Source organism: Oxyura jamaicensis, chromosome 1, assembly GCF_011077185.1.
Source record: "Oxyura jamaicensis isolate SHBP4307 breed ruddy duck chromosome 1, BPBGC_Ojam_1.0, whole genome shotgun sequence".
NCBI lineage: Eukaryota > Metazoa > Chordata > Aves > Anseriformes > Anatidae > Oxyura > Oxyura jamaicensis.
The window spans coordinates 58,811,952-58,837,346 of NC_048893.1; the positions used below are offsets into that span (position 1 = coordinate 58,811,952).

Sequence of the window (25,395 nt, forward strand, 5' to 3'; positions counted from 1 at the left end):
CTAATATGCATCACTATGGTGCATGTGGGGAAAAAAAAGGAGGAGGAAGGGAAAAAAAAAAAACACACCACAAAGGAATTAAGCCTTTCCCTTTCAGGACGTTTTCCTGAAGCTAGCACACCAGCTCAGCATTTCCCACCAGAAGACTTTCTGTTAAGTGGCGCTGATGGTAGGATGCCTTTTTCTCAGTGCCTAACTGGTGCCCGTTCCTGTGGATAGCTGGTGAGGGGTAACCATGTGTCAGTTCCAACTGGCACAGGGCTGTCCTGATCGAAGTGCCTAGTTGTGCGAGAATTAATTTGAAGAGTCTTAAGCTGATTTGTATCTTTTCTAACAGATGAGGTGAGGCTTTAATGATATTTAATAGATGGAAATCTCTGATAGAGCTTTCTTTGGTTAAAGGATAACTTCTTGTGTTTCGTTTCAGCTGGTCTCTAGGAGGTTTGCTAATCCTGTATTCGTCTAGATGAGTTTAATGTTGATTTATTGTTTTAATAATGGATTTGGTGCAACTGCCCCAAACAAGATTTGACTGCTGTGAAGCAAACTCTGCTGCATGAATATTTCTCATTAGAATCATGTTTCTAACAGTTTGGGTGTGGTAATTCCTTGCTGATGCAAGCTTTTCAACATAAACTAGGATTAAACCAATCAGTGGGAATCTTTCCATCAAGAAGAGCGTTTATTATCATCTTACATAAATAGGAGCAGTTTTGTGCTTCACTTGGATACAGTGGTTTAAACCCACCTGCTATGGTGCAGCATGGCTTAATTACACAGGCAGGTGCAAGCTGAATAAATGCAACCAATGTTAACCTCCCACAAAACAGTTCACATATAGGTTGCACTGGAATAACGAGTTCTGATTTCAAATCAGCCCAAACAAGCCTTAAATTTCCACAACAGAGTTTTCCTTGTCAGTAAACACTACAGCTTAGCGAAAGAAAGTTATTCAGTAATCAATGAGTTGTATCTGTTTACTGACGTAGGCTGGCCCATAGCTTAGCACTGGATCTGGTAATGTTGCTCCTCCAAGGACTAACTTTATTTGCTCACTTCTGTTTCAAACTCAAAAGGCTCTGTACTGGGTTGTCTGAAGGCAGGGAGCTATAGCCTGGTAACTGCTCCTTCCGTGTCTGATTGCAGGCTGGAAAGGGCTTGGGGAAAAGGTTTTCTGTGTGTCCCTGGTGGCTTGCAGGGACTGGATGGAGCCTGCTGCACACCTGGGCTGGTGGCTTGGACCTGCTTGGGATGATGAAGCCTCAGCAGGTGCCTGCTTAGATCTGGCCTTTTATAGCTGAAGGTACAGTCCCTTTCTTTTCTGTTCCTTAGGAAATGATTGGAATGCTTTGTCAGTCTGTCTGCACCTGACTGCTGCTCGCTGGCTTGCTCTGCTTCAGGCTACCAAATATTTGGGTTCATCTGGCCGGAGCTTCATGACCTTTTCCACACAGAGCAGGATGAGAGTCAGAAACCAGAGGCTCCAGCCGACAGCCGCTGCAATCCACCCGTAATCATCCATGCCTGACGGGCAGCACATAGCTGCTCGGGTGCAGAAGTCCACATCTGGGGGAGAAGAAATGAAGAGAGCTGATGGGAGCCTAAATACGTAGCAGGTTTTCCTTGCTAGAAGGCAGGTGATACGGTGACTTTGCAATCTGCCCTGCATTCTGTCACTCTAACTTTGGACATCTGCCCCCTAAGCTTCCTCTTAACCTGGAGGATGGCAGTATTCACTTTCATCTACATGTCTTCAAGACTTGGTCATCCCTGTTGGCCAATCATCTGAGATGGTGCTCTTAGCACTGTGCCCACCGTTACTGAAAACTTTCAAAACACCTACATGGCATCTCCTTGGTCAGTTTTAGGAATGGTGTATGATAGAAGTAGCTAGTTACAATTTCAAATAAACATGGTGAAGAGAAAACTTATGGCAATGGAGTAAGAGGATCACTAGCAGACATACTGTCAGCAGGATTTCCGGTGTTTTAGGTACTCGATACCTAAATAATAATAGAGTTAGTTGGTAATATAATCACTAGCTGCACTGTTAAATGTGACTTCCCTGTGTTCTGCTGTTTTTACGCTTACCACCACCGGGACATCTCTATTTCACATATCTAAAAATGAAAAGTTTTTAACAATTCCATGCGTTTTCTCTATTTTCTTTTGCACCTTTTTGCATCTTTTTTTCCGTTTGTTTGTTTGTTTAAAGCAGTTCGATTTCCTAAAGCCACTTGAGGAATCTATCATCAGTTGTTGTATTCATACTCTTATTTAAAGGTGTTTGCCACCTTTAAATAAGGTGCTTTTTCCATCAGATGGGTAGAGTGAAGATACCCAGCTCTGTGTCTGCATCCTGGGTGGTGAGGTGGAAGTATCAAAGGGAGCATGGAGACCAAAGCATCTCAATTCCTTGGGCTGGAAGGGAAGCTGAGCATGAAACCTCGGTGCCCATGAAGGCTGGGGCAGCCAGAACCACCTTGTCCTATACCTTTGTCATCCTTTAAAGGTAGCACGCCTCTACTGGTATGTGTACTGCAATGCAGGAAGTGCAGGACTTCGGGGCTGTTTGATGTTTGGGATGGAGGGGTGACTCTGGGAGGACTGGTGCGATCTCGGGTTGCCTGAGGGTGGCTGTCTGGGGATGACTCAATAGGGTGGGGGAGATAAGTGCTCCTGGGAGTCCACATTGTGCCCACAGGCAGCTGGTCTGGCAGGAGTTCTAGGGCACACAAACTGAATCAGCCATGGGCTAGTCTGTTCAAAGCTGAGTCTACCTGAATGTACGGGGAATATATGGGGCATGCCAACAGAGGAGGCTTAGAAATGCCTCCTAGAGTTTCACCTGCAACTGATGCCTTGATTACAGCAAATGATAACAAATAAATCATTTTCCTGGATAGCCTCTCCAGAGACCTGCATAGTCTCATTACCTGGCTTTATCGTGGTAGTCATGATTTACAAAGACTTACGAAGACATGGTGGTTCATACTCAGTCATGGGCACGGCGCTTGTAGAAAGGTTGGAGGCTCCTTCAGCTGCTGCCAGAAGGAAAGCACAGGAGAAAAGATGAGCACATTAACCAGCTCAGGTTGGAAAATACAGCATACAGATTTAGGTAAGGGAAGGACAGAGACAGGGGCTTCAGTGAAGAAGGTTTTGTCTCTTTATCCTGTTTGCTACCTAGAATCAGAGCACACTTGCACTCTTAGCACAGCACTGCAGCTGGTCTCCAGTCCTCCAGATCTGTACGTGATGTCACAGGCCAAAGCCTCCTTAGACTTCTAATACCCATTTTTCCCAAAGCCTCCTTAGACCTTCTAATATCCCCTTTTCCCCCAGCCACAGTGTGCACCTGAGAGTGCTGCAGGACGGGATGGCTGAGGGACGCCTGCTTGGGAGAAGCATGGGCTGCTGTGGTCCCTGTGCTAGCACCAGCCTGTCCCCTGCTGCAGAAGGAAGGGAGTCAAGGAAATATCTCCTCCTGTGCTACCATGGGCAGTCCAGTTTTTGAGTTCAATCAGGTGAAGTGTCTGCAATGGCCCTCTGCAGAGATGTAAGAAAAACACAGACTTACTACTACAGTAAGGGCTGATGCTGTGTGCAGGCAGAAGGATCCGAACGAACTGTTGTTCCAGAAACCAAGCAGAGGCTGAGAGAGCTATTTCCAGTCAAAACATCTCTGAGCTGATAACTCGGAGTATCATAGAAAGAGGAATTAAATTTCAGCTTGATATCACTGAAGACTTCAAAGTAATGGTTCAGGTTTAACTTCAGCTCAGGAAAACAAAGCGTAACAACACCTTTGCCCAAAACTTTGGTTTGAGTTTGTTTTTTTTTTTTCCAAATAACAGTAAATGAAGTGAAGCTGTCCTGCAGGAGGTGCCCACTTGGGGTTCAGCTTTGTGTTTTGAGCTGAGTGGCCACCAGCAAGGCGAGAGCTTTCCTTGTGCCTGCTGCCAGGCTGGGAATGGGTCCCCGGGCAGTCTTCTCCAGGGCAGGGTCTGAGTGCTCCTCATTCCTCTCCCTGCCTCCGCTAGGAGTTGCTGAATGACCTTGGCCAAGCCCATAATTTCTTTTCTGGGTTAATATGTACCCTCATGGAAGCACTGAAAAAAATAATTAAAACCTGTGCATGACCTGTGGAAGGAAGTGCTGCAGAGCACAGAGCATTGTTTCATGTTTATAGACTTCACAGCCTGCGGATGGGCTGTCAAAGCTAACCCATCCTTAAGCATCTGTGCTGATACACAAATGCAGGTGATATTCTGACAGGACAAGAGCTGCTCACAGGTCTCATTTACACCTGGGTTTTAGGCAGCCACTCCAATTACGGGGACAGCAAAGCCAGCTTTCCTGCAAAAAGCACCTAGTAAGAGCTAAACCAGGCTACAGTGAGCCTCTTCAAATGGTCTCTCGCCTCAGCAAGTAATCGAAGGCCAAGAAACCGTGGTCCCCTGTCTCTGCCATTCTGGAGAGCAGCCTGCAGCTCAGTCACATTTAGGGTGGATTTGTAAATAGCTGGCAAAAGCACTTCTCTTCAGAAAGATGCTGTGATCAATCATATTGCGTAATTCTCGTTAGCATTGATCAATTCCAGCTCTTCACGCTTTTTGGATGATACAAGGGAGCCCTCCTTGTTTTTAAAGAACAAATCACCGCCTGGGGGTAATACATTTAGAGAGGAGTGGGGGGAAAGGCAGGGTACAGAAGCTGGAGCGTAAGAGAAGAGCCCTACCTGCTGAGCAGGAACGCTGGAGCGTGGCAGTGAAGAAGAGCACAGCGAGGGCTGCCCAGGGCTTGCAGGAGAAGAGCTTCATGCCGGGGGTGCAGCTCCCACCCGAGCACAGGTCAGCTTGCTGTTCCTGGCAGCTCTGGTTCTGCAAAATCCTCGACAAACTCAGGCGGCCGGTGTGCAGGGCAGAGGGTGGAGCAAAGGAGCTTCCTGCTGCCAGGACACCTTGAACTTCCCCACCACAACAAGGCGAGGAAGGAGAAGGGCTCTGACCAAAACAGCCCCAGCAGGAGGGCACTGAGGCAGCAGGGGGAGGGCCCCTGAAGGTCAAACCTGGAGGTTTCTCCCCAGGGTCTGCTGCAGCCCGAGGGAGGAAAGGCCTCTGGAGCCAGCCCTTCCCATTGGGGTTCCCAGGCAGCTTCTGTCACCTGAGTCTCTGCTTGATCCTGCAACGATGGGCTAAAAGAGCTGTTGAAGTGCTTCTGGTGGTGGCTTGGTCTGATGAGCACCACACATGGCTGCAGTTCCACAGGCTGTTGGCTTTGTGTGCCCATCTGTTACCCATCACAATGTCCTTCCTAAAGAAAGTGTGAGGCACTAAATCAGGAAGAAAGCCTCTGCCAGAGGTGGACTCTGTGGGGAAAACAGGTCGTCGGTACTCTTCAGTGGTGGCCAAAAATGGTTCTGGGTGCTGATGTGAAAATAAAGCCATCTGGGGCCTGCCTGGGATGGTCAGCCCTCCCTTGGGAGGTGAGGGAGAAGGCATCTGTGGCAGCCATCTGAGTAGGATGGGCAGTATCTAAAAGTTTTTCCTTCTTCCATCTACACTGCCAAAGTCAGCAGGCAGTGTCATGACAGACTTCCCATGGGTAAACAGCATGCGATGGGATGCCAGTAAAAAATAAAAACAATAATAATAAAAAAATGAGATATATTCGGTTTCCCTTTGTTTAAGAAAATGCTCAGGAGCAGAACATATGAGGTTTCAGCCCTGACTGGTGTTCCCCTCGTTGTCCCCCCTGTGCCCTGAAGGCGCTCTGCTCCCTACCAGGTATTTGCACTTAGGCATGGTAGGATGCAGGCAACATGGAGCTCCCCTGGAGAAAGGCCTCCCCGAGCCCCTCAGAGGAGGGTAGGGCAGCTGAAAAGGACATGCTTGCTGTCCTTGCCTCCTTGTTTTGGTGTCAACATGCCACCAGGGCTGGAGGAGTCACGGCTGCCACCAGCCGGTCCGTGGCAGCTGCCTCACACCTCTGTGGGTGTGCGTGGCCCTGTCCTTCGACTGACACTTCAGGAGCGCCCCGCGGTGTGTCCCACTCGGCTGGCAGCTGCCTGGGTGCGTAACCCCAGGCAGGGTGGCTCTTGACCTGGGTAGACACATACACGGCAGGAGAGGTGCTGTGAGCACACTCCTACTGCTCAGGGTTGCTTAGAGGTAGCCCATAGGACAACCTTCATATCTGCTTGATTTCAATGTCCAAGTCCTTTTGTGCTAATTTTCTTTAATTCATGCTTTTATCTGAGCGCTCTGTTGCATCAAAACTAAACTAAGACTCAACTCTCTCACTCTGGGTAGGAACGGTGCTCTGTTAACTTCCAGCTTCACCTGTTCTTCCTGAATTTCTCAACCATGCCTCCTGCTGAAAGCTGATCTGGCATTTAATTTTGCAGAAATAATGAGTACAAAAGTGTTCTGTGCAGCACAACATGTTTGAGGGAAAGTGAAAGAAGATGAAACTGCCCTACTGTTATGTGAATGAATGAAATATCTTCTGAATTTTAACTATTACCTAAATGCTCTGTCAGCTTTCAGGTAAACCTGTCCATTTTGAGGGATACTGAAAATACTTTACATAATTAACATGAAGTATTTATTTTCCTTTACAATAATTTTTCCCTCTGTAACACAGAAAGTGCTGCTCCAAAGTCTCCTGAAGCAGTGAAAGGCTGTGTTTGGCTTCAGTGATTTTTGGATAGAACTGGAAATGAAGGCTTTGCTTGTTAAGTTTGAGCACAATGGGAGCCCTAGAAAATCATCTCCTGACACAGATTTGGATTTGTTTCATTTCTTATGTGTAATGGATTCATATTTCAGTGCTGTGACTGCCTGTGGAGCGGTAAGTCTCTCCAAGCTGTCCCTAGCTTGGTCCCTACGCATTGTACCAACTCCATTCTGTGTGAGGATACCTTGCTGTGCGAGACACGACCATGGCACCAGCAGAGACAGGGGTCTCCTTCAGCTTGTGCTCTCCTGTCCATGCAGTTCTCAGGGCATGCTTCAGTTTACCCTATAGCCATGTCCTTCCCCACCTCTCTCCTTAGAGACTCTTCCACAGTGTGTGGGGCTGCTGGTCAGCTTTTCTTGATAATTATTAAGAAGGCAATACTGTATGTTTTGTGCCACAGGGAGAGCTTTGGCATTAAGTTTCTCTACTGAACAAAGTATTACCCTTGACACACCACTACCAGGTGTGTCTCTCAGGGAATTATTACCTTTTATCATGCACACGCATTCTCATTTTGTCTATATATACATATATATATTTTCTGTTTACACGTGCAACATGTTTATGTTTTGTGTTCCAAGTGAAATCTGATTGCTGTTCCAACCCTGTTGCATCCCTGCAGTGACCAACATGATGGTAACTGAGCAGTAGCACTGCATTTAGCTCAGGGCAAAGCACACAACCTCACTTTTTTATTTGAGGCGAGTTTAACTACACCCTACCTTGATTTCTGTGTACCTGAGGTGCTACCCTGCTCAGCTGCTGCTACAGGGCGTAGCTTGGGTGAAAGCTCACACATTAACACATAGTATGGCCAACCAAAACCTTCTGTGTGGTGGAGCTGAGCATGGAGTGGTTACTGAGATGCTGATCCCAGTGACACATACAGCTGCATGAAAATTCCCTAGGCTGCTGAAAATCATGACACCCCTGCCGTTGCCTGTTTGGGATCTCCCTTAGCTTTGCATATTGACAGAGCAGAGTCTATGGCTGGTTGACAATTCCCAGCTGCCAATTCACAAGGGCTCTGCTAAACTTACGGAAGGGATCGTGGTACTATAAGCCAACAAGTAGGCTAGGTGGTCTGACCTACTGGTGAGCTCTACCTTCAAAACATGGCTTTAAAAAGCTGGTAACTTTAGGCAGATGGACCCAATACCAATTATTTGTCCATCAGGGAACAGGCTATTTTGGTTAGCATCTTCATTGACAGGAAAGATGGCCTTCTAAGCTAAAAATACCTGTAAAGAGGGGATTTGAATTATAGAACTGGGTGAATGGGAGAAAAAAAATCCAAACCACCCAGGTTTTATTATTTAAAAAGAAGGGGGGAGGGATCTGCTTTCTGAATGCAAAGGGGAAAACAGCTTGAGCGCTCCCAAAACATGCCACAACTGTGCCCTTTGTCCTTACCAGCCCCAGCTGAGGTTACAATTAGACAAAAGTTAGATATGTGGCACCACCGTGCCCCAGCGCTGTCCCTCTGGACCCCCTCCCAGGACAATGAACCCACTGACAGACAGGAGACCTCCTTGGCTCCTACTCCTCTGAATGGCACTAGCTATAGTGCCTGCCATCAGTAGTGATATTCTGATCTTTAATAATACGTTTATTATGAAATAATGTTCATGCTTGTCCATGCTAAAGGCATGAAACAGGAGATACTTTCTGCTGCTGTCCTCTGTGTGCAAAGAGGGACACAAGAGCACGGGAGAGGGCTTTATTCCTGCACTCCATGTTCGCTCACTCCTTGGCTAGCTGGACTGAGTGGCTGGCACAGCGAAGATTGCTCAGGTGATGAAGTGTGCTTGGGTTTCCCTCCTGTCCCCTCACCCCAACAGCTCTCAGGGGACCACCAGGTATAACTGTGGCACTGGGCAAGAGCAGCTCAGGCTGACTGCCATGCAGAGCAGAAGCGAGTCTGATGCATTAAATGAGCGTGACGGTGCTGGGGGAAGAACACGCTGTGGTTTCAGGGACAGGGAACAGCCTGAGAAACTGTTTTATTTTATTGTGTCAGTACAACTCAGTCAGGAGCTGAATGGTGAATCCTGTTAGTTAGCATTACAGTGTGGGCTGCGGGGCAGTGCCTTTCCTGCACCAGCTTCTCCTCAGCCCTGCATGGTGGATGTGGTACTTTTGCATGTGATGGGTGGCCTACAGCAACGGCTTCGCTCCTGCGTTTTGAGGTAAGTCCCACTTTTCCAGCAGAAAGTGCTAAGTTTCACCTGCCTTTAATCTCTTCCACTGGCAGCAGCCATAAGAAAAGCTGAGTGCACTGACAAGAGGAGCATGGTGCAGCTGTGAGGCCAGGGAGCACCAGGCCTGGCTCAGCACCACGGCTCCGCTCCCAGCACCAGCAGCAGCTGAGCAAAATGGAAGTTTTATGCCCTCCTACCAGAATTGTCTTATGTTTTTTCTGTATCATATATAAAGTTCATTTTGGGTCATGCAACTTGGGGCAGACAGATTTCAGAAAGCGGCAGGAGCCCACTCACAGTAGCTGACCTAGCGAGCTGGGCCACTCCTAGTTGCTTTTGAATGGAAAACCTCTGCGCTAGAAAACTCACTATTGTTACAGGCCTTTGGTATTGTTTCCTTGGACAAGCTGTACCCTTGTCAGGTCTGCCCTTATTTAATGGTGTGAAACCTGTCTCCTCTGACCTCAGTGGGAGCTCTGCCACTGCTTTTAGAAGGGGCAGCATTTCCCTCTGGAGCCTTCACTTTAGCAGCTAGAGTGGGCCAAGAGCCACAGAGCCACCTTTCCCTATCAGATTATTTCAAGCAGCAAGAATCATGTTCCTGCTCACTGTGCTGCCCCGAGCTAACGTAGCTCTCCTGGCAGAGCCCCTCGCCCCCGAGCTGCCTCTTTGCCATACAGCTCCGGCAGTTCCTTGGCTGGAGTAAAATCATTAACCTCCCCTTCTTTCCCTCTCCTTTGCCGCACTGCTGCTGGTGAGGAAAAGAAAGCAAGAAACAGCACGGGAGTTTTCCGCCTCCCTGACGACTGACACTACACCCAGTGCTGCAAATGACCTTCTCTTGGTTTATGGATCCCTGTGTGCAGCAGGTTTCAAAGGCTCTGGCTTGTTTTCGGGTCAGCGGGGCGGTGTGAGCCGGCGTGCCCTGTCTGTTATTAGTCCCAACACGCCGCGTGCCGCCGCAGCGCGGCTGGCTCTGGCAGCAGACCCAGCAGGGAGGTGGGGACCCAGCCAGAAAGCACTGGGTCCGGACCACCCGGGGGTTGCTCTAGGGTGGGAAGGTTTTCTTCCTCTGGTCCAGACCGGTGCAGACCTCAGCAGAGAAGGTCTTCTGCTCCCAGAGGTGCCAGAGCCGGCCTGGCTGTCTCCATCCAGCGGGAGGCCGAGCCTCCAGGAGAGGAGCGTGGCACCTGCGAGCCCTGCAGCTCCGTGCCCGAAACAGGGAGCGTTTTCATGCCGTAACGCCGCTGGAAAATAGAGAGTGGAGAAAGCGTGAGTGATTGTTCAGTTAACTGTTCTTTTGCCAAATCAAAAAAAAAAAAAAAAAAGTATGTGGGGGGGTGATGAGAGAGGCACAGCTGACAGCAGGTCCATTTGGGAAAGCCCCCTGTATCCACAGGAGGTGGATGGAGTGAACATGTTCTGCCTTCCTCTGCATGGGAAGGAAAGCATTTTCTTACTGAAAAGAGGTTTCTCTTCTTGTCTTTTTTTCACTCTCATTCCAAATCAAGAGGAAAGTGAGCCTTAGGGGGTTTTCCTTTGCTAAGGAAAAGTAGAAGCCAGGATGGGGATGGATTGAAACATTTTAACTGAAATATTTCCAGATATTTCATTTAAGTTTTGATCTTTTAATTCTAAGCCTTTAACATTTTTATGTAAGTTAACAGCGAGTTTAAAAGTACAAGCTACTTTAAATTATGTTCTCTTCACACTCTTCAGTCTAAAGAAGTTAAGATGGGACATTCTGATGATCTTTTTAACTTTCTGAAAATCAGAGCTAAAGAAATTTTGACATTTTTGCATGAATACTGTGTGTGTGGGTGTTGCTATGGGGTCTTTTTCCTGTGAAAAATATATTTTGCAGAAAAATGTCCAACCAATATCAATGTTTATATCATTACTCAAGCCACTGCAGCTGGCACACGATAAGTTTTATTTTAACAAGCTATTAGTTTCATATACCTTATTTTCAGCATTTTAAATCATTTAGTGAATGAATAGAATAAGACAAGGAAAACAAACAGGGCAATTGAGCAAATACAAATTAGTGACTAAGTTACTCCTGTTAAACAACCTTTAATACTCTGCAAAATGTTTCTATCTTATTTAAAAGGAGTCCTTTATGCATTATAAAATACATAATTAGAATTCACATTAAGCTGTAAGAAAAAAGGGTTGCAAGACAAGTTAAGAATACTTGGCTTCCCATCCTGGTCAACACACAGAAGTGAAGTTACATAGGGATTTTTGTTTGCTATTTAAAAGATGTAGGTTTGCTACTGAATTCTCAAAATGAAACACAAACAAGAAGCATATCTATTTGCATGTTTTTCTCTGGGCAATAATAATTACTGTGTTTGTGCATGCAAATTAGTTTATTTTGTGCAAGAATGACTACAGGCAATTTGTATGTTCAAATTACCCAAGGTAAACAATGAAAAGCATATGGACAAAAAGAACTTTTATGAAATGCATGATATTTCATTTATCCTATTTTGAAAAGAGTCCTTTGTAGGGAAGAATATTTTTTAAACATTAAAGTTATCTTAAATTTAAACAAAGTAATCCTCTTCTCCCTATTCCCATATAATGCGCTTTGTATGCTTCAGCAATGCTATGTTCATACTACCAGTGCAAGTGGGAAAAAAAAAGTCTGGCCTCTGTCACCTGTCTTACTGCAAGGTGCAATTAATGAGTCTTCTTCTCTGTATTCTGGAAGACAAAGAGAAACTGAGTCCCTCACAGTGATCCCCATGTTCCCACAGTGCTCAGCACCTTCCAATACCTCCCTGGGAGAGGAGGACCACGCCGCTGCTGAGGCCCCTGCAGACACCCGGGCAGGAGGAGGCCAGCCAAAATGGCCTCGGTCTTCCGCAGTGAGGAGATGAGCTTGATGCAGCTCTTCCTGCAGGTGGAGGCTGCTTACTGCTGCGTGGCTGAGCTCGGAGAGCTGGGTCTGGTCCAGTTCAGAGATGTGAGTAGTGCCTTGTAGGCATTCTGGGTCACTGGAGATGTTCCCCAGGGTGTGCTTGTTGTTCCCCAGAGCTCTTGGGAAGGAGGTGATGATCGTCACCCCTACTGGGTGGTTGAAGAGCCCATGGAGAGAACAGGACCTCCACATTAATCATATGGCCAAGTGCCGTGCCGAGACCCAACTGGTCCCTGAGTCCCCACCCAGTGCTCTGTATGCCCTTGGGACAACTCCCTCCACCACCAGAAAATGGGGGACTCTCAATGAGAGAGTCCCTGTGACTTCACCTGTGACTTCCCTGTTAACACCTGTGACTTCTGCTGTCATGTAAGGCTGGGTGGAAATGGGCTGATACGGCCACGATGTCCTCATGTCCTCGTCCACAAGGAAATTGATGGTATTGCCCTGCCATTAGGAGTCTGTAAGATGACCGTCTGTACCAAAGGTGTTAATTCTCTGCTGATGTTAAAACAAGCGTGGTGGTGCTCAGCCTTCAGCCCCAGGCCTGTTTTCCCTCCTGTTTTTAGCTGAATGCGAATGTGAACAGCTTCCAGAGAAAGTTTGTGAATGAAGTGAGAAGGTGCGAATCCTTGGAGAGGATCCTGCGTAAGTAAATGCTTGTCTAGTGCAGTCGGCTCTCCATGAACTGGCGGTGGGGGATTTATGTCTTTGTTAAGTGCTCGCACACTGTGGGACAGAATTAGTGGCAAAAAGTCAGTGTTTTCATCCGATCTCCTGGAAATGTTTTGCATGCATCAGCTAATTAACACTTCACCCCATATGGGCAATAAATCATTGCCCCTGTTTTGAAAATGGTTAACTGAACTGAAAGGAGGATAATTAGAATATAAAAAAATCGCAAGATAAATCTGGGACTGGGCAGGAGTCTCAGCCCAGATAGCCTGACTCTTACCCCAGTGCTGTGGCCAAGCGCTTCAGCCTAGGGACAAATCCTCAAAACACAGGCAGCCAATTTCATGGAGCTTGGTTTCCTATGGACATGTGTCCTTTGAGCTCTGCTGTCCCCCATGACACCAGCACCCACCATGACAAGGGCAGTAGTTGCCCTTGCTAGAGCAGAGGAGCAAACCTGAGCTCGCTGCATGCCTTGTTCACAGCCCCAAACAAGGCAGTGCCCTCCAGCCATTTGTGCCAGGGCTCAGGGCTGTCCCAATTAAGGAGTGGGAGGTAACCCACAAGATCACACCATGGAGGGATTCAAAGCCATGATGTCAGTGTCCTTGGCCCTTTTACAGCTTGTCCCAGATGCTTTTCGTGGTTCAGCTGTGCTGGAACTGCTTTGTGTCTTCTGGGTGTGTTTCTTTCTGCAAGGTCATATCTGAGAGACAAATGCTCAGTGAAGCCAGGCTGGTCCTGTTGCTTACATGCAGAGGGATAACTCAGAAATACCCCTGCGTGTCCGGTGTTCTTTCCTTGCAGGTTTTCTGGAAAATGAGATGGAAGACATTGTGGAGATAGTCAAACCAGAAAAGTACCCAGAGACGCCCCTACCTCGCGAAATGATTGATATGGAGGTACAGAATATGGGCCGGGCCAAGAAAGAGGGAAGGAGACGTGCACCAGGGTGTCTGGGTAACATGCTAGATGCAGACCCCCTGCAAGGAAGGACCTGATAACTGAGGCCACCAGAGAGCTCCCTGCTTGCAGAAGTGCTCCCCAACCTGCTGTCTCAGCAGTTAGGTCAAGGCTGGTCTTGTTGCATGTTCCTAATGGCACCCAGTCTTTTTACAACACCCTGTGAAAGCCCTGGTCCACCATATTAGGAGGAAAGGTATCACTCTCATCAAAAACCCTCCATCATCTGTAAGAGTAAGAAGGGTTTGGGTGATTAATCAGGAGAGCTGATGTTAGAACCAGCTTCACTGCATAAAAACCAAAGGGCTGTCTGTCCTGGTGGGAGTATGGCTGTGATATTAGTGCCTGACGCTGTGCCATGACATTGCTTAATTCTAGCCCAGATGGAAGATTATGGAAGTTTATAGACTGGGTCACTTTTAAATTCTGCAGACGCAGGTAGCAAGGAAGGAAGATCGTGCTTCCCAAGGGCTTCAGCTTCACAGGAGCAAGGCGGTTGCCTGGTCTCTTCTTAGGCCCACATCCTCACCTAAGTTTTGGTTTATAGCTAATGAACATAAGATAAAGGCCTTGTTGTAGGCTCCTTTTGTGGTCAGTAGACACAGCCAGTCCACCTGGGGTCCAAGATGTTCTGTGGGGAACCACAGAGATGCTGAGACAGGTGGAGGTATCTACAACAGGCACCCGTTCATCTGCCTGTACTTTGGTCAGGTGAATTTTGGCCCTAATGCCTAAATAGGGCAAAATATGCAACAGTGGAGGTGGCAATAGGGAAATGACATTATTGAGTATCTTCCTACAAACTCAGTGCTTACTTAAAGGCCACATTGAATATACTCCTCCTTAAACAAACAAACAAACAAAAATAAATAAGCCAACAATCTGTTGCTTAAGATTTGATATCAGCATGGAAAAGGGCCATTGAGCTGCTACTGAGTTTTTTTCTGGATGTGGTTGGATCCTAAATAGACAGTGCTGGAGAAACTTGAGGCTGAGCTGCTGGAAGCTAACCAGAATCAGCAAACGCTGAAGCAGAACTTCCTTGAGCTGATGGAACTCAAACATCTGCTGAAGAAAACCCAGGACTTCTTTGAGGTGAGAGGCCTTTGCTCTTCCGGTTAAGATGTGGAAGGTTCCCAAAAATATTGGCATTTCCATTTGCTGTGTGTTGCTGCTATTGATTTTAAGCAAATCACAGTGCTCTTTAACGCAGTTCAGTAAGATACATTTGCAAAAGTATCTTGGTCACTTTGGTGTCTGAATCTCTGTGATTCAGTGGGGCTCAAGAGCTTGGTTCCCAGTTCTCTTTGAAAATAGGGTTTATGCTTTTCAGTGGCTAAGAGGTATTTTACCTTTTTTTACTCTCTCTTTTTTTTTTCTTTTGATTTCCATTGATCTAAATCTCTGTGGAAAGCTGCCTTTTGGGGGAAAGATATGAAAATAGTTTTCAAATGGAGAATATTGAGTTAATTTTTTTTTTTTTTTTTTTTTTCAGGCAGAAACCAATCTGCCAGATGATTTCTTCAGTGAAGACACATCTGGCCTGCTGGAGCTGAGAAGCACTCCCGCTGCAGCTGCCAAGCTGGGGTGTGTATCGGTGACAGCCCCTAGCTTGACCAGGCTTCCCACCTGCACCACGCTGCTATGGCACCCATACACTTCCTTCAGTCTCTTATCACAGGCTGCTGCCAGCCTCTTCAGTGGAGCTGATTGATCAGGGTGAAGGAGTGACTGTCCTCTGAAGTTATCATCAAAACCATGGTCATGATATGGGTCAGTGGAACGAATGGCCTCTTACTTCCAGGCCACCAATTTCAGTGAGCCCTTAGTAGGTATTGACTGAAAATAATTTATTTATGACTTATCATATGTGGCTTCTGGACTCAAGTGGGTACCAGTCCCGTCCACAGGGATAGAAGTGGAAGCACAACAAAAAGCCATGGGATTTCTTGCACTGGGCTTTGTCAAAAAGCAGTCCTGAGGCTGAGAGTCAGGAGAGCAGGCACAGAGCATAACATAACGCTGATGGTAATTCGGCAGCCAACATAGACTCAAACAGCTTTCCCTTATGTTCACATCAGCTAGGTATGGTTACACACGCTGACGGTTTTGTCCCAGGTAGGTGTTTTTAGCTGCTCATGCTGGTCTCTGTAACCCTGATCAGCTCTGGTACGGGCAAAGCACGTGCCTGTGGAGGCCTTGCCTTGGACAGCTGAGCCCTGGCTATCACAGACTAAAAAGCAAGAAATTGTAAACCTGAGTGTGCTACAGGTCCCAGAAGGCTTAAAATGGTCTTGTAATTTATCTTTTAACTCCACTCAGATTCACAGCAGGGGTTATAAAGAGGGAGAGGATGATACCCTTCGAGCGTTTACTGTGGCGAGCCTGCAGGGGAAACATCTACCTGAGGTACACCGAAATGGACACTCCCCTGGAGGACCCTGTGACGGTGGGTACTGACCTGCTTTTGCTTCTTCCTTGCAGAAACAGAACCAGTGCCCTGGTTGTGGCAGATCTGGGTGTCTGAAGGCAGCCTTCAGATGAAAGGCAGGAGAGTTTGAGTGGGGGGAGAAGGTTTCTTTTGGTACCACTTTCCCCTTTTGCCATTCTTGGGATGGTTTCTCTGCCTTGCCTGGTTCAGGCACACATGAACGCTAGCAGAGTGGCTGTGTTATGGGGACACCCAGGGAGGTGGGCTGTGATCAAAGAGGGTCGACTCCCTCGGTGTCTCCAGGGTGAGCCCTGGGGACCTCCTGTCCCCTACCCCTCTGCTCCACATCACTCCTTCACCCAGAGCCACCATCCTTGCCTGGTCTCTGAAAGAGCACCTGGGAAACTGTTGCTCCTGAAAAAGTAGGGCTGGGGGAAAACAACACACCACTGAAGAGGCTGTCTTAAAACAAAGAAAGAAAGAAAAAATCATTTTCTGCACCTGATTCTTTGCCCTGGGTGCTTTAAATTCTGCTTGAATTGCATTGCAGAGAGAAGAGGTGAAAAAGAATGTGTTCATTATCTTCTATCAAGGAGAGCAGCTCAAACAAAAAATCAAGAAGATTTGTGACGGGTAAGGCAGCCTGTGAGCAGGTCGCAATGACTCTTGTGGAGGTGTTTGTCTGTCAGCATGGGCTGGCCGAGCTTGGAGCTGGAGATCTCTGTGCTCTGTCAGCAGCACCACTGAGCTCCCTTCTGCTTCTCACTTCTGTTGCTCCTAATCATAAGAGGTATACATCACCTTGGCAATGGGAAATTGAAGTTCTAAATTTTCCAAAGTGACTTGGAGATGGTAGGAGGTTGAGAGGTTTTTAACTTGGGACATCTTAAAGGGGACTTTTTTTTTTTTTTTTTTTTTTTTTTTTCCTTAAAGAAATAGTTGGCATCCTACCCCTGAAAATCAGGGGCCCTAGCAGATATTGCAGCTTGTGCGCTTGGAGCATGCTAATCCCCGGACTGCTCTCAAGCCTTTCATCATGAAAAGATGATGCTGTAGTTTGCTTCCCCCCTTTCCCAAGGCCTTTGGGCAATGTCTGTGTAATCAGAGACAGAGTCCAGAGAAATGAAAGCTTCATACAGCCTGACTTGTTTCCACCCTGTTAAACATCTTGAAAAGATAATTCAGGTTGAATATTTTGTTACTCTTTCATACCACTGGTGACCAATGGGCTTTGTTGCGGCGTAAATCAGATTTGATGAGGGGATCTGTCTGCTGTTACCGGATCCATTTGAGGCATAACCCCGCAGCCAAGTGAGGCCAGCCAAGCGCTTGCAGGCTGCAGAAGTTCAGGGGGACAGAGACAACAATTTCTCTTGCCCAGCCTGTGTGCTCGGGGCAGGCCTTTCCTTGCCTCCTGGGTTTAATCAGAACATCAGGAAGGGCAGTTCATCCAGCTTGGAGCACTGACTTCACTCCAAAGCAGCCCTGTGCTCATCCTCAGGCCACGTAAGGTGGGCATCTCTCTGCGTAAAGCAGCCACAGGGGCACAGAGAGCTGGGGGAAGGCTCTTGGGTCTCAGTCACTGCTATCTGACCCTGAACCTTGGAAAAGGGGGGAGTTTTGCCATCACCACTGGGCAGGAGCAGTCTGCTGCCAGTTGCCTTCGGGCAAGTCTTGTTCTCTTTCTGGATTACAGTTCCCTGCTTGTGTTCCACTTCTTTGCTTGCTTTTTAGACACTGTTCAGTACATTTCTCCCCTTCTGTACTCCTGGGCAATCGCCGGCTGTGAATGCTTCCCATTGGCTTCCCATTGGGCTCGTCCCTGTGCCGATGGCCTTGCAGGTTGCCAGAGCATCCAGTTAGAGTTGGGGTTGCCCAGAGAGCTGAGGGCACTTGATTTTGGAGTTTTTTTTTTTTTTCCTCTGCAACATTTTAGACTCCCTGCAGTCAAAATACTTTTTTTTTGTTTTGCTTTTTCTGGGGTAGACGTACAGGCAATATGATGCCTGCCAGCATTTTCATTGTTGATTGAACCCAGAATCTTACAAACAAGAGGTGTGACCCTCTGCAGCAAGGTGCAGCAGGGAGCCTGCAGCACTGGCAGTGTGAGAAGATCTTTGCAGGGTGGGCAATGACGTGACAAGTATGTTGTTATGATGTGGATGTGGTGGTAGGTTCACAGAAAGGAACTTAGGCTAGCTTCTCTCAGCCTTTTGAAACTGAAAGGAAACATACCCACCTAAGACAAATCCACAGGATGTCTTTTGCAGTGCTAGCACACAGGTTTTCCTTTATTGCCAGCTAATCAGGCTATACTTGAAATCTTCCTGAATGTCCTTTTGTCCTCCCTTTCAATTTTATTTATTTTTTATTTTTTATTTTTTGCTTGCAGTTATGCCGTATATGTCTGTTTTGCTGAGTGTCAGTTTTTAAAAATATATTTATCCTATGCATCTCCTTTTGTGCTCTGTGGGCCATCAGCCATCCCTGATACACAGGTCAAGACATTTTGGTCTGGCCCATCTTTAAGGCAGGGTTAACTATACCTGAAGCAGATGGCTGTGTCATTCCAGCCCCCGCAGGACATTTCTGCTTAGCACTAAGTCATCATTCATGACAAGTAAATATCCTGCAAAAATCACGGGATTGATATAAGCCAGTCTCCTGCAAGGCAGGCTAAGATTTGTTTGCAGAGCAGTGTGCCTCAGGTTATGCCTGTAGTCCCTGCTTGACTCTAATTGGTAACATTAGTCTGCCAATTTCATGAGCATTAAGACCATGCACAAATTTATTAGTGAGAGGTGTAGGGGAGCAGGGAGGAGGAAAATGTAAGAAATTTTCTTTTCCTCCTTTTCTTGCAGCTGCCTCAGTGCTAATGTGAATACTAAACTGGGTTTATCAATGTAAGGATTCCCTGCTGAATTCTCCTGGAGCTTTCAGAGATGTCTGTGCCATTAGGGCAAAGCTGATATTCGGTATGCAAAATGGCTGTTAAAAGATCAAAGCAACACTGCTGCAATAACGTTATTGGAAACGGGGGAACTGTACAGCATGGAGGAGTAAGCTTTCAAGTTTGATTAAAAATCCTTATTAAAGATGAACTAAGAGCTGTGAAGAATAAGAAGATGGAAATAATTAGGTAGGGTGAATAACCTTTGGACAGGAATACCAGGTGTTGAGTGAGCAAAGATTCAATTCTGGAAAGGGAAGTTTAGCTGAAGAGCGTGTGCTGTCATTATACACAGCTCTGGGCTGATCTCTAGGAAACTGCTGCTTGTTTTCTTCAATTTGCAACTGTCCTCACTTGTGTGTGTGCTGGAACTGATTCTGAGGACCAGGTGGTGATATGTTCTGTGCTCAGATGAAGCCAGAATGTGATGTTTATCTGCACAGAGCATGCATGTTTTTGTCTCTTAAACAGGGATGGACCCCTGTGACCCTGTTACATCTTCTTCTAATTGGTCACACTTGCACAAAGGCAGCCTTTCAGCTACCCTGCCTCAGCATAGCTCCACTGCAGGACGGCAGCAGCGTGTTGCACTAGGGGAGCAGAAGATCCAGTGCTCCCTCCTGCTCCATCGCCCCCTCTGTAAAGAGGCGTGATCTCTTCCTGCAGACCTGCTGGAGCAATACTGAAGGATGACATTTATATTGCCCTTGAAGTGGCAGGGCTGGCACAAGCACTAGGTATCACTGAACAAACTGGTAGGAAGAAAAGAGAGGAATCTCTGCTATTTTGGTTATTGCAGCACCACTAGCATGACTTGTAGCTGTAGTAAAGGTGCTCAAGTTGCATACTATAGGTAAAGTAATGTACACCTGCGTGGAGGTAAGACCTTCACTTACACACAGGGAGCCTACATTAGTTCTTACTATACCACACTAAACTAACCACCTGAATCTCCCAAATGCAGTCCTGGGGGTAAGCTAACAAAAAATATTTACCCAGGTCTGGACACTTACACACTGATGCTCATGTTTAAAAACACCTGGGAGTGGTTTTTGTCAGGTCAACGTACAACCTCACCCATCCTTCCCTTGCTCCCAAGCTGTCTAGCTATGCAGATGGACCAGAAGTCAAGAGCCAGCCGTATGGTCAGCCTGCTTTTGTTTTACCCTGGAAATACAGGGGGTCTTTTTTATTTTTTATTTTTTATTTTACAGGGTAATTTACTCGCACAGACTGGGCGCACGAAGGGCGTTTGCTTGCTGTGCAGCAGAAGCTGGGCTTTGCCTACCCCCAGTGACTGAGTGCGGGTAGTGCACTGACGGTGACACGGGATTTTTCCAGCCTCAGTGCAAGAGGGACATCTGTTGGCCACCCCGTTAACTGGGCTGCCTTTGCCAAGGTTATTTTACTGTGGCTCCTTGCAGTCCGAGCAACTTCCGAGGACTTTAGCAGGGCGTCTTATTGTGGGCGAAAGGGAGGTGCCTGTGTATTAGTGCTGAGCGCAGTATAATATCTTTTGCCTTGTAGCAGCTGAGACAGGGAGTGTTTTTTCAGCTAGAGCAAGCAAGAGGATGCTTTTTCTTATGAAGCGATTAATGTACCTTTTTGGATGTTTCTGGGGGACCCATCACAGCTTTATTCAGCAGTATTATGTAAGAATTACATGGCACCAGGTAAAGGATAAAGTCCAGTTTCCCCAACTTTGAGCTGAGAAGAGCACAAAGGAAGAAAAAGTCAATCAAATAAATGGTGTTTCTCACTTCTCTCTTCCTGAGGCTAGGTTTCGTGCCACAGTCTATCCCTGTCCAGAGTCTGCCACCGAGCGCCGAGAAATGCTTGATGGAGTGAACACAAGGATCGAGGATCTGAACACAGTAGGTGGCAATGGCTTTACTGGGGTCCAAACCCTGCAAGCAGGACCTTCCCAGTTGTTTGTCCTGTCCGAACCCCTGTGGCCCTGGACAGGGCTCTCAGTTGCTTGGTCTCATCCTGCTGCTGGGGCACAGGGGTGGGCAGTGGTGTGGATGCAGTCTCACAGCAGTCTCCTGGAACTGAGCTCCGTGTGCAGGGTGTAGTACAACTATACTAGGTGCGGAAAGGGCTCAAGTGATTTTTTTAAAGTATATTGCAATTAGGTTTTCTCTACCATGATAATCTATCTTGAGGCTGTTGGTACACAAGCAATGGAAAGCCAGGACTGCTTCCCTAGAAGTTCAAGTCTCCAACCTTTTTTTACCCCATCATTTAATGTAGGGCTGAAAATTACCAAGTTCAGTCGCTATGAGTACTGAATGGCTTGTACATCCACATATTGTACCAGGACTTCATGCCTTTTAGAGGACTCCTGCCTGTGACATTTGTGTTGCCACACATGACGATATGTGTGTCCTGAGGCAGGAGGGAATGGACACCCTGCTTGCAGTTGGCATCCTGCTGTCACCCCGTCTGTAGATACCCTTAATAGCCAAGCATGCATGCAAGCCTGCTCCTGAACTGACTTTCACTTGTAACCATCATAGGCAGGTGTCTTCTTCAGCACTCATAGACCATGCAGGTTATCCTCCTAACACAGGTGTCCCCTGTGCCTATTTATGCAGCAGCATCATGGTGGCCACACGATGTGTGGGGATCCCACCAAGGCCATGGGCTGTAGCTCTGTAAGCAACAATCACATAGCCCAGGAACTCTTGTTGGTCTCCTCCACGATTCCAGGGGCTTGGCAATGCAGGGAGAGCCATCAGCAAACAGCATTGTGCACCTGGTGCCAAATGCTCCTACACCCAGACCTCCACACGCTGCCCACCAGTACACCTAGTTCATTCATATGAACCAACCCCTTTCCACAGCCCTTCCCCAGATAACTGCTGAGTAGAGCATACTACCTGTGCCTTGCTATCTTGAGCACTGCCTGTGCTTACTTACAGGTGATAACCCAAACTGAGTCCCACCGCCAGCGACTGCTGCATGAGGCAGCAGCCAACTTGTGGTCTTGGGGGATCAAGGTGAAGAAAATTAAGGCCATCTACCACATCCTGAATTGCTGTAACATTGATGTCACCCAGCAGTGTGTCATTGCAGAGATCTGGTTCCCAGTGGCTGATGCTGGCCGGATAAAAAGAGCTCTCCATCAGGGAATGGTAAGAGGCCAGTGCTTCGGGTCCCTGAAGCCCTCACACAAACCACATTGCTCATATGTTGAGCATACGTTCAAGCTTTTGTCTGTTACTGTAATGCTGGCCTCCCTTTTCAGCATTAATTAAAGTTGAGGTTGTTGCATGATGGCCTTGGGGAGTTTAAGGTCAGCATTAAATCTTAGCAGGTTTGTGACTGAACCACAAGCGTCAGCAGTGCTGGCAGCGTTGCCCAGACAAATCAATAGCACAGAAAATGGAAAAATCTGGACATTAGAAAAAGGGTTGAGATTTAACACTTTAAGTCCAACATTCGTATTGCTGCCTGTGCAGCCTGGACAAAGACCTTCACGCTGCCTTTCTGGTAGCCAGCCTGACTGTGTCTGTCCTTGTCACCGGGTCTGCAGGAGCGAAGTGGCTCTACCATCACCCCTATCCTCACCGCCATACACACCAGGATGGCACCACCCACCTTCAACAGGACCAACAAGTTCACAGCTGGATTTCAGAACATTGTGGATGCGTATGGTGTGGGCAACTACAGGGAGATGAACCCAGGTGAGAAACACTTGGCTACCTGTGCCAGGCTTGCCAAAGCCAAAGTGAAGGCCTCTGGGCTCTCTCATCAGCCTAAAACTGACTGAGAAATCGAAACCGTATTTTCTGCTGGCAAACATTGGCACTGCCTAGTTTATAAGCATGGATTTTCTCAGGCACAGAATCTGGCCCTCAGCCTTCAGTGGCTGGTTTTGGCAGGAATAATGAACAACACAAAAATAGAATGGGAAACAAATGGTGAGGTAGCAGCTCTGAGGAAAATACTTAAGCTCACAAGGTGAATATAAGGTGAGCTTATTATCATGCTGAGGACAACAACAACAAAAAAGCACCTGAGAAAAGTGTAAAACAATTGTAGAGAATCCCCAGGAGACCACTGAGAATGAACATAAATTGGAAACAGGAGCCTGTGGGAACAGATTAGGTAAACTCTGGTTGCTTGAATTTAGAAGACTGAGAAGCACAATAGTAACCTTCAAGCACATTTTTCTCTTGCAGAAAAGAATGCAATTGTCTGCACATTATGGTGTTTTGTTTTTTTTTTTTTTTTTTTCTTTTTTCTTTTATGTTGGGATGAAATGAAGGCTAAACTGCAAGGAAGGTGGAGGTTAGAGAGTTGGAAAATCCTTCTAGTGGTAAAAGCTAGTTCTGCGCTAGATCTGGTTGCCTGGTGAGTAGGGTAGGGAGCAGGGAGGCCTTTAAGGACAGCAGCTCTGAGGAACGGCTTGGTGGGGTGGAGTGCTCCTCTGCTGAGTCCCTTTTGTTTAGGAGCTGAGTGTCTTGTGTTTTCTTTCCTGCAGCTCCTTACACCATTATTACCTTCCCCTTCCTGTTTGCGGTGATGTTTGGGGATTGTGGCCATGGTGCCGTCATGCTGGGCTTTGCACTCTGGATGGTCATTAATGAGAAGAGCCTTCTGGCCCAGAAGAGCACTAACGAGGTGAGTACCAGGGAGCTGGTGCACCCTATCAGCCTAGGAAAAGGCTCATTGTCCCCATTTGATAAAGGGAGTGTCCAGCTTCCCAAAGACTGAACAGGGATCCTCTGAAGATGCCTGTGAGGCAGATGTTTGGTTACCAGCACTGTGCCTCTCCCCCCGCAGATCTGGAACACCTTTTTCAGCGGGCGTTACCTGATCCTGCTCATGGGCATATTCTCCATATATACTGGCTTCATCTACAATGACTGCTTCTCTAAATCATTCAACATCTTTGGCTCGTCTTGGCATATCATCCCCATGTTTAAAAATAATACTTGGAAGTAAGTGGCTAAATGTGGGAAACAAGTGAAAACACACCAAATGGAGCACGTAGGCTTTAAAAGGAAGATAGAGTGACTGTGTGGGGAGGGAAAGAACACCCTGCTGTGGATGTAGTCATGAATGAATCAGAGGTTTTGTCTGACACACACAGACAAACTCACTATTGAAATGGAAATGTGGAGTCCCTGGGAACATGCCTTTTTGTTCAGGCACTGATGTGCATAAAAATCTGCAGGTGTCCGGGACTGATGCACAGAGAATTATCAGTGTGATGGCAGACTGTCATTGGGCAGGACCCACTTCCACACTCACACACACGTGTGCACACAAACCCAGGATAATAGTTCACAGAAAGGCTGGAGGCAGTGAGAGCTATTATGGTAGTCCTCAGCACATCTCACATAAGTATGCTGTAGGCTTATACCATGAGATTTAGCTGCAAAGGTTATTTCGCTTTTCTCTTGTAGTAAGGATGTGCTTCTGGACAACACAGTGCTGCAGCTGGATCCGGCAGTCCCAGGGGTCTACTCTGGAAATCCATATCCATTTGGAATAGATCCGGTAATTAAATTAAATTGCTCTAAGCTAATTTGTGTTTCAGTCCTGTTTCTACATATCAGGTACATCAGTAGCTGCTCTCTCTTCTACAGCCTTACTCTTCACTTCTTGCTCTTTGCCTGTTCTTTACACAGTAGTTGTGATGCTTTTCTGTAGCATTCAAGGATATAAATACTCATCTTTTTAAATTATTGTTATTGTTTTTTGATAATTTTGCACAGGCAGCAGCTAAATAGTAAACAGGACGGAACTCTGGTTTTACTAGAGGGTAGTCTTGTGCTGTAGTGTCTGCTCTGTCACCAGGCTGCTGTACTCAGTTTCCTTATTGGAGTACTTCACCCATTCCGTAGCTACTTCACAAATTTCCAAGCAGTGTATTCATCATACAAAGTGTGAATTAAATGCCAGTGTTATTTAACAATCCACAGTTTCTTCTCTGTGTTCTATTTCTCTTTTCCTTCTGTTCCCTCTTTCACATTTTAAAATGAAGTTGCTAACATCAGGCTTTCCTGTTTCAACCTTATTATCAGCCAGTTAACCTCTGCTCTGCTGGATGTGCTCTCATTTCTGTTGGTCACACAAAGAAACACAAACTTCTCCTGTTTTGCAGTGATTGACCTTGTAGGAAGTTTTTCACAAACCCAGCTCTAAAGCTCAACCCAGGATGCAGGCAGTGCAGTTCAGCCATGTCAGACAGCTGAATTTTCTGTACACCCCCCCAGCACATCCCTAATTTAGGCTAGCCATGGCTAGCCCATCTTCCACGCTGGCTGCTGCTTGCTTGAGATGCTGGAACCCCTGCGTGGGCGGGAGGGAGGAACAGCAGAGAAGCAGGCAATAATCTGGTCTCCATGGCCAGTGAGTTGAAAAGAGCTTTTCTATGTTGTTCAAATGAAAAGATAGAACATGCTCTGTCCTCTTAATCTGGTGAATGTCAAACAAATTTCTTTAGCAACAGGAAGGATTTTCTTAGGTCTTTCTACCTCTGCTGGAG

At 46.9% G+C, this 25,395-nt stretch overlaps 2 protein-coding genes across 3 annotated transcripts in view; one reads left to right on the forward strand and one right to left on the reverse strand.

Annotated features, from left to right (window-relative positions):
• Positions 1-663: 663 nt before the first annotated feature.
• On the reverse strand, positions 664-5,150 carry TMEM213 (transmembrane protein 213). Its single transcript, XM_035314405.1, has 3 exons — positions 4,742-5,150; positions 2,976-3,044; positions 664-1,566 (listed from the first exon to the last, which is right to left on the reverse strand). Exons 1-3 carry the CDS (start codon positions 4,821-4,823, stop codon positions 1,397-1,399), a joined length of 321 nt encoding a protein of 106 aa, XP_035170296.1. The 5' UTR covers positions 4,824-5,150; the 3' UTR covers positions 664-1,396.
• A 1,261-nt stretch (positions 5,151-6,411) lies between these two features.
• ATP6V0A4 (ATPase H+ transporting V0 subunit a4) overlaps positions 6,412-25,395 on the forward strand; it is a 28,544-nt gene continuing 9,560 nt past the window's right edge. Inside the window, exons 1-14 of one of the 2 annotated variants that reach the window (XM_035314398.1) lie at positions 6,412-6,551; positions 11,711-11,919; positions 12,444-12,522; positions 13,357-13,451; positions 14,482-14,607; positions 15,008-15,099; positions 15,835-15,961; positions 16,494-16,576; positions 20,674-20,767; positions 21,818-22,030; positions 22,432-22,582; positions 23,383-23,522; positions 23,685-23,842; positions 24,311-24,404. In XM_035314398.1, coding sequence (XP_035170289.1) covers positions 11,803-11,919; positions 12,444-12,522; positions 13,357-13,451; positions 14,482-14,607; positions 15,008-15,099; positions 15,835-15,961; positions 16,494-16,576; positions 20,674-20,767; positions 21,818-22,030; positions 22,432-22,582; positions 23,383-23,522; positions 23,685-23,842; positions 24,311-24,404 — 1,569 coding nt within the window. In that variant the 5' untranslated portion in view covers positions 6,412-6,551; positions 11,711-11,802. Of the gene's footprint in view, positions 6,552-9,904; positions 10,218-11,710; positions 11,920-12,443; positions 12,523-13,356; positions 13,452-14,481; positions 14,608-15,007; positions 15,100-15,834; positions 15,962-16,493; positions 16,577-20,673; positions 20,768-21,817; positions 22,031-22,431; positions 22,583-23,382; positions 23,523-23,684; positions 23,843-24,310; positions 24,405-25,395 lie in introns of those variants that run through there. The other variant, XM_035314391.1, reaches the window with a different exon arrangement.